We start from the raw sequence: 12784 nt of genomic DNA, 5'->3' as shown, positions 1-12784 counted from the left end.
CCTGTTGCCAGACCTGAACGCAATGTTCCTCTCCTTCAGCAGCTGCCTGACCTCCCGGGTCATCCAGGGCTTTTGGTTGGGATAAGCCCGGATCCGTTTGACTGCTGTAACAGTGTCTATGCAGTGTTTTATATAGCAGAGGACACCGTCTGTGAACATTTCCAAGTCCTGATGTTCAAAGATATCCCAGTTAGTCCTGTCAAAACAGTCCTGCAGCTGCTGAGAGGCACCCTCTGGCCATATGGTAATATGGTAATATGTTATAAAATTTTTATAACAAAACTCAGAACTAGGAATTGCAAAATAACACTACAATAGAAAACCATGAAATGATACAAAACAAAAACATAAATCACTTCTAAAAACCCAGAAGAACTAATAACTCACAGAAAAACTCAAAATCCTAGAACTTGGATCCAGGATTTTCCCAATGTGGAATAAAAAAGTAGAAATCAAATAAAGCAGTGGGTAAATAACTGGATTGTTTTCACAGACCATCATCACTTAATGGCCAAGATGAAATAATGCATTTCTTAACACATTTAAAAAAAAAAAAAAAGAAGTTGTTTTAAGATGATATCATGGAGACATCTGACAAATTTACGAAGCAGTATCTGTATACCACTAGTCAGGGTAATATTAAAGAGTGGCCCATGATAAGAATTGACTGATGGGTCTTCGCTTTTATTCTCTGACGTCCATTTATCTACAAAAAGAAAGTATTGAAAACTCTTAGTGTCTTTAGACCTTAAATACAATCTGGCAAAGCTGGAAACAAAGAATTTTGCAGAGTCATGCACCTTGTTTATATTTAACTGAAAAATCCCACATCCCACACAAATGTACTGAGAAACTTTCCTTTGTGCTTCAGCTGTAGGACTTTAGCTTAAATATTTAAACTAAAATTTAATATTTAACTACTTTCCTACGAACCTTGCTAAAACCTGTTACTCAGTTATTCATTTGAAATTCGGCTGTCCCCACCTTCTGGGCCAGCCTTAGAGAACCAATCAGAAGCTACTGCAACCACAAACACAAACTCACAGTTAAATTAGAGACAGGAGACCCCAATTTTAAGTGCACCTCCTCTTCCTCTCCCATCTTTTAACTCGCAATCTTCTCATGGCTTTAAATGGTTTCCTTTAAACTTTTACTTTGACCAACACAAAAGCCTGGCAAGTATAGCTTAACGATCGGCAGTTGTGACATAGTGATGCAGCACAACTAAATTTTAACCCCTCCTATATCTGAGATGCATCTTGAAAAACATAGACCCCAACAAGTTAAAAGTGAAACCTTTGAAACCTTTTTTTTTTCATCCAGTTACTCTCCTGGAGTTAATTAATTTTTCTACTGAAAACTTATTAACTCATTCTTCAACACAGAATTGGCAGAGAATATAAAGGCAGTGACAATTAGAGCACCAAGCGCAGTGCCATCATTGTCCGCACCCTGAACCTTTAGAAATGATGAAAAGAAAATCTATGCAGAGAGACACACAGCCAGAGGTGGAGGAGCGAGGACACTGGGGAAATAAGGTGGAATTTCTCCTTGCTGTGGCGGGAAATGTTGTCGGCCTGGGGAACGTGTGGAGGTTTCCCTACCTCTGTTACAAAAATGGAGGGGGTAAGCAAATGAGGAACTCACTACATTAAAGGTGTATTAATCTTGTAGGATTATATTGATTGTGCAAAGCATGAGCAAAATAAATTACAAAACAGTACTAGTTCAAGGTCTATTATTACTAGTTCACAGTCACTGAAATGAGACTGAAAGTGTGACTTCAAACTCCATTGGTACTCTAGGAAATGTTAATTTTATTACTTGAGGTAGCTCACATGACAACTGTAGGTGAAGTCAAGCAGGGCTCTCTATCTGTTTGAAGCATTTTGGATTTGGCAGCAGGTTGATTCCATCAAATCTGATGCCAGCATCCAAAGTGAAGACTCTGCTCCACTGAATCCAATAGCATCCAGTCCTCAGGCAGCTTGATTGTTTGCAATAGAATCATTATAATTAAAAAAGAAGAAAACAATATTATTAGTTTATAAAAATCTGCCTCTTGTAGTTTTTTTGTGAATTCAACTTTCACAAACAAAGTTCTAGTAAAAAGTAGTTGTAGCAGCAGTAGTAGTAAAAGTACTAGTCAAACAATTCATTAGTAAAAATTTCCTTTAATAACTTCCCAATATGTCATCTTAATTTTGGTAGTATGTTTAAACAACTGATATATGTTTTGTTTTTAAAAGCATATACCAGGTCCTTGTTTAATATCATTGATTTACGTAAAGCCTTTGATACAATAGATCATTCTTTACTTTTACGGAAGTGTGAAAGGTATGGTTTAAGAGGTGTTGTACAATTTTGGTTAAATAGTTACTTGAATAATAGGTTCCAATATGTGAGTATTAATAACATGAAATCTAAACTTAGAAAAGTAACTTGTGGAGTTCCGCAAGGATCTGTTTTGGGACCTAAGTTATTTTTACTTTATATAAATGATATTTGTACAGCCAGTGATACTTTAAAATATGTGATGTTTGCTGATGATACAAACTTATTTTGCTCTGGAAAAGACATAAAGAAATTACTGAAAACAGTGGAAACAGAACTCATGAAGTTAAATAGATGGTTTGTATTTAATAAACTATCATTGAATGAAAGTAAAACAAAATTTATGTTATTTGGAGGTAGTAAAAGTAATATTAAAGTAAAATTGAATTTAAATAATGTTGAAATTGAAAGAGTATATGAGACAAAAATTTTTAGGAGTAATTATTGATGATAAACTTTGTTGGAAGCCCCACATAGAACATGTGAAACGAAAATTATCCAAGTCTATTTCTATTCTTTATAAAACAAGAGATTTTTTGAATAAGAACTGCCTTTATTTATTGTATACTTCCCTTTGTTTGCCTTATATGACCTACTGTGCAGAAATTTGGGGGAACACATACAAAACATATTTGGATTCAATATTTAAATTGCAAAAAAGAGCTATTAGAATAATAAATAAAGTTGGATATAGGGAGTCCACCAACCAGTTTTTTGTAGGATCATCTATGTTAAAATTCATGGGCATTATATATTCTAAAACTTTAGAAATGATATATCGTGTGATGAAAAAGAATGTTCCAATTTGTATTTTAAGTATGTTTCAACTAAGAGATGGAAAATATGATTTGAGGGGGTCTTATAAGTTTGAAATGCCTAAAGTGAGAACCAATGTTAAGTATAGATGTGTGTCAGTTTTGGGAGTGAAATTATGGAATGGACTTAATGATGAACTGAAGATGTGTTTTTCTTTGTCATTCTTCAGGAAGATTTTAAAAATTAGTATTATACAAGGTTATAGAAATTTGGTTTGTTAAAATTTTTTTGTGTTGATTTAATTTCTTGATTTATCATTGATTTCTTTTCAAACTGTTATACAACTTATTTATCAATGCTATTTATTTTCTTGGTTAAGGATTTGATTATTTCTATGGGGGTAAGGGATAGGATAAGTATAAGCCATAAGGCTTCAGCCTATTCCTTTTTCGGTTTCTGTTTGAGTACTTTTATGTAAAATTATAATCTGTTGTTGTTGTTGTTGTTGACTGAAATAAAATTTCAATTCATAATTGAGTAAGCTTGTTACTCAGAAGCTGCACAACAGGTGTGTTTACTGTGTATGTTTTTAATTCAGGTGCATTCCTGGTGCCATATCTGGTATTTTTGGTAACCTGTGGTGTACCCGTGTTCCTGCTGGAGACAACTATAGGGCAATTCACCCAGGAGGGTGGCATTACCTGCTGGAGGAAGCTGTGCCCATTAGCAGAAGGTAAGCTGTTCATGTTATCCTTCTCTTCAATGGCCATTTATTCACAGTCTTGCACAACTGTGTCTCAAAATGTAGTGAACAAGTTAATAAGTATTTAAAGTTAAGCCAATTCTGTACTTATCACAATCTTCAAGTTATAAGTTCAAGCCTTAACTGAGAACTGGTAACATTGTGTTTTGCAAGTCATTCTCAGTGATTTGCTACTAGGCAGTTCTAAAGGAACAAGATGTAATTTCTATGCATTTAAATTTAATATGTTAAGACTAATATTATGTGTGTGGTTCACTTTTCTACATTATCTCAAATATTTTCCATGATGTTCAAATTAGAAATACTAAATTTTATTAAATATTGGAATGTGTTTGTCCCGTTTACTGCAGACTGCTACCCAGCTAATGTATAAAACAGTGTTTGTGGCACTCTTTATTTATGTTTTTAAAGGAATAGCACTGGACTATCCCACAACTGAATTCTACACATAAAAGCTACTGTAGCTGCAAGTTTTTGGACCCATTATATTTTAAGTTAGCAATTAGCAACAGAATGCAAGCAGCCTGAAATAAAAGTTGACTTTAAAGTTGCACATTATTACGATGTATTATTATTATTAGGATTTTGGCCTGAAAAGTCTTAACATTTTGCTGAAAGCATTGAAAATACAGGCAAGTAACAATTACAGCTCACCCAACTTTTCACTAGGCTTCCTTTTCACATGTAACCTGCTACAGTATCTTGACATATTATTGTAGCAAAAATCTGAATACGCACACATGTATTTCAATACCCGCACACAAATCAAATATGCTCATTCAAAATGAAACACACACACACACACACACACACACACACACACACACACACACACACACACACACACACACACACACACACACACACACACATCCAATATATCCTGGGAAAAATAGGATCTCTCAATGCACAACAACCTTGAAGCAGATGGGCTTCAGCTGTAATCAAGTGCCACTCAGATAAGGACCAGGAAACTGAAATTCACAGAATCTCACCAAAACTAGAGAAGAGAGCAAACTTTTTTTCTGATGGTAGGTTTGGCATAGAAGCATGAGTCCACACTGCCTTGGATCAGTGGTTCAGGCTGGTGGTGGTCGTGCTGATGTAATAATGTGGTGGATATTTTCTTGGTACACCATGTGCCCTTAAGTACCAGCTGCACATCGTTTAAATGCCAAAGCCTATAGTATTGCTGCTGACCTTGTCCATCACTTTATGACCAGAGTGTAGCCATCTTCTGATGGCTACTTTGAGCAGGATAATGTCATATTATCCTGTTATATCACAAAATCATCTTAAACTGGTTTCTTGAATATAACAATGAGTTCATTCAAATGGCCACCACAGTCACAGACCTCAAGCCAAAACTGCTGAGTAACCCTAAAACAACAAGAAGTCTGAGTAATTGATAAATGGAGATTTTTGTAATTATTATCTGTAAATGCCTTTCAGGGATAGGCTTTGGTGGACAACTAATCCTTTTCTATAGCTGTATGACCTACATCATTATTCTTTCCTGGGCTTTGCTCTACCTCGTGTTCTCCTTCAGCTCTCAGCTCCCCTGGGCCTCCTGCAACAACGACTGGAACACAGGTAAAATGCAAAGATTATTTCCATTTTCCAATAAAAAATTGTCAAAGTATGTTTAGGTATTTAAACTTTTGTTCTGATACTTTTCACACTCTCTTCTCAGAGGGCTGTGTAGACTTTTCAACAAAAAATAACACCGTCCACTGGACCAACCAGACAAACTCGACCTCTGCAGCCACCGAATTTTGGGAGTATGTCTATGTAGATGGACTGAAAAAGCCTACATACCAAGTTATTTAAAGCCCAATAAAACATTTTGTACCTTTTCCAGCTATATATATCTATATCCTTCTACCTATCGATCTGTCTGTCTATCAATCTATATATTGTTTTTTTTACCTTCTGCATTTAATTGACTTCTAGACGACGAGTGCTGATGATCTCTGGGGGCATTGAGGAAATAGGCAGCATCCAGTGGGAGGTGCTGTTGTGCCTCATTGCTATGTGGATCGTCTGCTACTTTTGTATCTGGAAAGGAGTCAGATCTACAGGAAAGGTAGTTTTGCTGGTAAATACAGTGGGGGAATAATTATTTGATCCCCTGCAGAAATTATAAGTTTGTCCAAATACATGACTCTCTAATGACTCTCTAATTTAAATGGTAGATTAATTTCAATGGAATGAGGCAGAATGTGACATAAAAGTTATGGAATTAATTGATTTTTATGTCATTGAATGAGATAAGTATTTAACTTCAAGTGTTAGCTACCTCCACAGATTTCCCATATTTTGTGGACAAAAAAATAGAAAATTGTTGACAACGATCTGTGGATGCAGATTGTGTGTGGCAATGAACGGACCCCTGCGCAGATGGCAGAAGGAAAAATGAACTTAAGAGCTGATAGGTTTGTAACTTAAACCTATTTGCTGGAACGTTCAAGATAATTTAATTACACAGCAAAGCAAGACACGAGTAGGCAAAGTTCTTTATGTTTCTAGTGCACGGGAGAGAACTGGACAAACGCCGTTCCTTCGCTCGACCCCAGTTGCTCTCGTCCGCCCCCCCCCCGTAACACTGCTCTTTTATTGAGGTTACATGAATATACATAGGTTCATTAACATATGATGTCTACATACAAACAAAGAGTACCTTGCCTGTGCGTTGTGTGTGCGTGTGTGGGGTCAGAGTGTGACCCCATAAATGACTTCCCTAAACCTGCTGGTCTAAACAGAAGGCACTTAGCCTAAAACAGATATAGATACGTTTATCCTACCATAAAACAATAAGACAAGGTACGACCTCTCCCATGCTCCCAGAATGTGGGTGTGAATGCCAGAGCACTCTGGAATGAAAACAACGTCTCTGCAGACTACTAAGGATCAAACCTCTATTGTCTACAACTAATTATAAAACTCTAAGCATATATAAGTAGATATTTCTAAGCATAAATGATAATCAAAAATACAAATCCAACAATAACAAAAGGCTAGCATTTTATTTAGGCGCAAAAACACAAAGGTACAAAAATAAGAAAAACCAAAAGCCAATAACTAATCAAAAATGTGAGAAACTAAATGCAGAGCAACATACAGGACAAATAGACGTAAAACATTTTGTTTTTGTTTGTTTTTGTTGAAACAAGAGGAAAATTGGGCTGTGGAGAACAGACATGAATGCACACGAGAGACAGGAGAAATATGGAATGAAAAACAAGGAGGGGAACATGTAAAAAGAAAAGGGAAACAAGACGCAGAGACGCACACACACAACCAAATGCAACAAGGGAGCGAGGGACACAGGACAAAGGGGGGAACAAAGGAAACCTAATGAACAAGGAAATTAAGTGAGATCACAAGAAAACTCTGAAGCAATAATAAGAATAAATTCAGGACTGCCTGTTGAAACTTAAGTCATAATGATAACACAAAACACTCAAAAAACAAAACAAAACCCCACAATAAACTCAGAAGCTGGCCCTAAGACCCAGAACTGTGACAGGAGCATCTGTAACTGATTAATTCATTGATTGATTGCAATCTGTGTGCCACATAGGCCACAACAGCAAATCTATGAGAACCAGAGTTCTGGCTAGGCTGTAAGGGCTCAAATACTTATTTCATTCAATGACATGGAAATCAGTTTATAACTTTTATTTAATGTGTTCTTTTTGGGGATATCTTGTCCCCCCCCATTAAAATTAAATTACCACAAACATTAGAGACTGTTCACTCCTTTATAAGCAATCAAACTTACAAAATCAGCTGGAGATCAAATAATTATTTTTCCTCACTGTAGCTCTATATACAGTATGTATACATAGTACATATTGAGTAAACACTTAAATGCTCTGAAATGTTACTTTTTCCCACAGGTGGTATATGTCACAGCTACCTTCCCCTACGTGATGTTGTTAATACTTTTGATTCGTGGCCTCTCTCTTCCTGGAGCATTCGAAGGAATCATGTTTTATCTTCTGCCTGAACCCTCACGACTGATAGACCCTCAGGTACGAGCTCAAATCTCTAACAGTGTCTGACACAGGTGGACAAGTGTAATACTGTTGCTTTGTTGGAACAGGTGTGGATGGAGGCTGTGAGTCAGATCTTCTTCTCCTACAGTATCGGTGTGGGCTCCCTAACTGTGCTGGGAAGCTACAACAAATACAACAACAACTGCTATAAGTACATGATGATCAGTAGTTATTTACCTTAATTTTAAATAGATATTTAAATATTAACAACCTCATATTTTGTCACATGCAGTGACTGCACTTTGCACTTTGTTTTTGTGATTTTCAGAGACTCTCTGATGCTGTGTTTGCTGAACAGTGGTACCAGTGTTGTAGCTGGTTTTGCTGTGTTCTCGGTGCTGGGATTCATGGCTCATGAGCAAGGTGTTCCCATTGCAGAAGTGGCAGAGTCAGGTATATATCACAAACATGCGATCATATTCTCCTGGACCCATAAATGTGACATAACAGTGATCCATAAATGGACTCAATCTTACATAACAATATTATGGGAGCATGTCTCAACTGGTCACAGACTTGGTAACAGAACAAGAAAGACTTTAAAAATTTCAGGGCTCTGTTTTAATTGTTAAGCTTGATTTGGGGGAATATTATTTTTTGGAATGATTTCTGTCAGGGCTCATTGTGCAGGCAGGTGGAGATGTGGATCCAAATGAAGGACTCTGAGATGGAAATGTAACTGAAGACCACACACAGCTTTATTGCTGGCACCAAACAAAAACAGAAATCAAACCATAAAACTGGAACACACAGGCAGGATCTGGGGGTACGACGCGACACTGAGCACAGGAAAACACAGGGCTAATATACACAGGGTGGTAATCAGGGAATGGGCAACAGGAGGGAGACACAGCTGGGAGAAATTGGACTAACGAGACAGGGGAGCAGTAGAACTGAACACACTCACATGAGACACAGACCTTCACAATAAAACAGGAAACAAGAAACCACTAAACAAAGAGGCAGACAGAGAGGCAGACAGACTATAACACATGGAACTCAAACAATACATGAAACAACAAATCCTTAAACACGGATAAACAGAAACATGAAACTCTAATAATCATCACCACCACCATCACCACCACAATCACTACAAGAGAATAAGAAAACAATCCATAATCCAAAAACACACCAAAAAATAACAACTCAAAATACTGGGTCAAAGTGACCCAGAACCGTGACAGATTTCGATATTTTTGTTTACAAAAGCTTAATTTCTCAGTAGTGAGTTTATACCTAATCTATGGGAACTTGTTTCCAGCACTGGAAGAAAAACAACGAAGTACTTTTGCCACTGAAAATTCAAAATTTACGATATCTAAGAAAACTTAATAAGAAAATTGGCAACATTTTCACACAATGTTGGCATCCAAACATTGTGTGAAAGTTTCCTTGTTATCTTGATTATAGGAAGAGGAGGAATGTGGAACAGAAGGATTGGTTTTTCTGTGGTATTCACATTTCTATAGGAAAACCGAATGCTTTGCTAAATGTTTGTGTCAGGAAGTTGACATTTTGTGATGCTTAACTTGAAATTAAGACTTAGGTCTCACTGGCAAAAAATAATTTTTACAGCTGTGGAAACTAACTACCATACTAATCAGGTCTCAGCATCCTTTGAGTTCCAATAGTCAGACTATATTATGTGGGCTAAATCAGTCAGTGCCATTGTGCCATCACAGTCAAACACGTGAGTAATGGTGAAAACCTGATGTCATTTGATTTTTCCCTCTTAATATGAACAGGCACAGGTGATTGTTCAATTTTCTGCATTTCTGCTGTCATATTTATGCCATTACACACCACAAAACTGTACAAACTAAAACACAAACATTTACCACTGGCTGGCATGTTTGATATGTTCTGGCATCATGCTGTTGTGTTTCAGGTCCAGGCCTGGCGTTCATTGCATACCCTCAGGCTGTAGCCATGATGCCCCTGCCTCAACTGTGGTCCATCTGTTTCTTTGTTATGCTCATTCTCTTGGGTCTGGATACACAAGTAAGACACACAACTTTGGAACATTGCATTTATGCTTTGAAATTTACTCAGTGTGTTTTGTCCATTTTCTGCACAGTTTGTTGCCATGGAAGTAGTGATGACGTCCTTCATCGATATGTTTCCCAAAGTGTTGCGCAGAGCTGGCCGAAGGGAGATTTTTCTCCTTCTCTTCTGCTTAATATGCTTCTTCTCTCAGCTTGTCATGGTTACTGAGGTCTGTATGTAATGTATCACTGGCAGAAAATGTTTTGGAAATGTGTGTAGGGGTCTAAAAGAAAAAAATAAACATTACATATCCTAATTGTAATCCAGGGGTCCGTTCTTCGTACCTCGCTAAGTAAGTTAGCTGGATTTGATTGTTGACGATTTCGCGTGATCTTGGATCGTTCGGTTCTCGGAAGCTCATCCGGGACTTGCTGTCATAGCAACAGATCCGTAAGCGTAAACCTGCTCGGAAGCAGGTTTACTTTATGTAAACAAGATTAGATCGCGGCCACGCAGGTATGTCCGCTTCATGTATACGAAAGCAACAGCGATATTTTACCACTGTTTTTCCATAAATAAATATTATCAATGTAACTAAAGATAATGCAGTACTTGATCCTTTTATTGATTCCATACAGATACATACAGGTCATTTCCTAAAAAAAGGGAAATGTACTATTAATCATTCTATTTCATGTATTTGATTATTTCAGATGTAATTCATATTTTAGAGTAGTAATTGTAAATTACTTCGTGTAATCAAGATGAGAGACCACGGCTATAAAAGCGAAGGTGGATTTGGGAAGCCTGTCGCAGCAGGTGCAAGATTGATAAGGAGAGTTTTCAGAATTCAGCGTATATTGCGGGACAGACAGGATCCTTTAGCTCAGCGCGACAGTGTGCTCATAGAGAGATATCGATTTTCCCGTGAGGGTATTATTCACTTAACCAACTTGTTGACGAGGGGGTGCAGGACCACCACCTGTCTTTTTTTGCTCTGCCCTTTTCTTGGTTGCCTTTATAAACAAACAAACAGATTATTTCAGGGTCTCTTTTCAAGAGACTAAAAGCAATATAAGTGATAAATATTACCATTCTGTAGAATATTCTTATTTCACTTTTACTTGTTCACATGTTCTCGTGGGTCCTGTTGTGGCTCTGATGTGAAAGAGGATATAATATAATATAATATAATATAATATAATATAATATAATATAATATAATATAATATAATATAATATAATAAATTTACCCTACCGCCTACTGGTATTGGCCAGAGGGGCCGATGGCGTGATATGGCAGCCTGGCTTCTGTCAGTCTGCCCCAGGGCAGCTGTGGCTACACCTGTAGCTGCTTCCACCAGTGTGTGAATGTGAGAGTGACTGAATAGTGGCATTGTAAAGCGCTTTGGGTGCCTTGAAAAGCGCTATATAAATCCAATCCATTATTATTATTATTATTAAATTACTTACGAGTTTAATTTGTCAGCAACTTCCTGCCAGCCCTCTCTCCTTGCTTTTGCAGCCTTTGCAGTGTTCCCTTGCGTTTTAATTAAACTCTGAAACTCCTGAAATCCCTCAATCAAGAGTTCTTGCTCTGCTGCCGAAAAATACTGAGCGCGCTCCTTCGACATTTCGCCGACCAATCAAAGGGTTGCCGATCAATGTTTCTACTATCGATGCGTAGCCCCTGTTAAGCCACCCAGTGATCTCACATTACTTCATCCAGCTATACTAATCGTCAACAACAGGTGTGTTCGAAGAACCGGAATAGCGAGCTCAAAGTTAGCGAGATGATTTGATCTTGGATGTGTCATTTGATCTAGGATGTAGTAAGCGAGGTACGAAGAACGGGCCCCTGATTTTAGTGAGGAAAATAAATGCATGCAAAATCAATATCTGTGTCATTGTCTCTAGGGAGGGATGTTTGTGTTTCAGTTGTTCGACTACTATGCTTGTAATGGAGCTTGCATCCTCTTTCTATGTGTGTTTGAAACTCTGGCACTGGGTTGGATATTTGGTAGGTGTGCTCTTCTTTTTACATCTCACACTAATGATGTCGTAATGATGACATGATCAGGAAAGTTTTCTCATATATAGGGGCAAATCTTGCAGACACTTGTGAGGACATTATAATGGAGTCTTTACATGGGTGATTATGACTCCTTTGGCTGTCATTTAACCTTTATGTGAAAAAAATACATCCATGGCATTCCATTGACACCAAGTGTGATCTTTATACGTTGTTTATCTTGTTTCTTCTTCTATTAAGGGGTAGATAAGTTATATGACATAATAAAGGACATGACAGGAACACGAGCCAACTACTTCTTTAAACTCTGCTGGCTCTACCTCACACCACTGGTCTCACTGGTGAGTTGGGCTTTAAGTATTAGGATACCAACACTCAATTCTCCACCAACTAAACCATCTCCTTTTGATTTCTCAGGGCTCTTTTATATGTTCTTTAATTGAGTACCAGCCTCTGACCTTTAATCGGTGGTACATCTATCCATCCTGGGCATATGTGCTGGGGTGGATACTGGCCCTCTCCTCCATCCTGCTTGTTCCAGGATGGGCCCTGTATAAGCTGGGCACTGAGACTGGGACTCTAAGTCAGGTGGGATGACTGTGTTATTATTTTAAATATATAGTTAAACAAAAATGTAAGACTTTCATGTTTACTGGGTGATTTTTAACGTAATAGAAATCATGGTAATAATAGCCTTTTTAGAATTATTATAAAACTTTTAAATTAAGTTTTTCTCCATTTTTCTCCATTTTGTAGCGTTTCCATCATCTGTGCCAGCCTAATCTTGAAAATTTAGAGAACCAAAAGAGGGAAACTCAGCTAGAGACCATCAGAGAACTTCTGCAGTAG

At 37.4% G+C, this 12784-nt stretch overlaps 1 protein-coding gene across 1 annotated transcript; it reads left to right on the top strand.

Moving 5' to 3' along the window:
- Positions 1-1190: 1190 nt before the first annotated feature.
- LOC146653919 (sodium- and chloride-dependent GABA transporter 2-like) lies at positions 1191-12784 on the top strand. Its single transcript, XM_085379930.1, has 14 exons — positions 1191-1626; positions 3689-3823; positions 5306-5446; positions 5547-5634; positions 5807-5939; positions 7756-7890; positions 7962-8065; positions 8183-8307; positions 9806-9918; positions 9995-10132; positions 11821-11923; positions 12176-12276; positions 12353-12523; positions 12692-12784. The coding sequence occupies exons 1-14, from the start codon at positions 1467-1469 to the stop codon at positions 12782-12784; spliced, it is 1740 nt and encodes a 579-aa protein (XP_085236056.1). The 5' UTR covers positions 1191-1466.

The sequence above is a fragment of the Rhamphochromis longiceps genome, linkage group LG14 (genome assembly GCF_057381845.1).
Source record: "Rhamphochromis longiceps isolate RC_006_pf linkage group LG14, R_longiceps_female_GT1.1, whole genome shotgun sequence".
Taxonomy (NCBI): domain Eukaryota; kingdom Metazoa; phylum Chordata; class Actinopteri; order Cichliformes; family Cichlidae; genus Rhamphochromis; species Rhamphochromis longiceps.
Note: the sequence above shows the minus strand (reverse complement) of the source record. Positions and strands in the feature narration are given on the sequence as shown.

What these genes read in the sequence shown, in the direction of transcription:
- LOC146653919 (XM_085379930.1), top strand. Translation starts at nt 1,467, where the DNA reads ATGATGAAAAGAAAATCTATGCAGAGAGACACACAGCCAGAGGTGGAG. An exon ending in CACGACTGATAGACCCTCAG is followed by an intron (nt 7,891 to 7,961) that starts GTACGAGCTCAA and finishes TTGTTGGAACAG; the next exon opens with GTGTGGATGGAGGCTGTGAG. An exon ending in TCTTGGGTCTGGATACACAA is followed by an intron (nt 9,919 to 9,994) that starts GTAAGACACACA and finishes TTTTCTGCACAG; the next exon opens with TTTGTTGCCATGGAAGTAGT.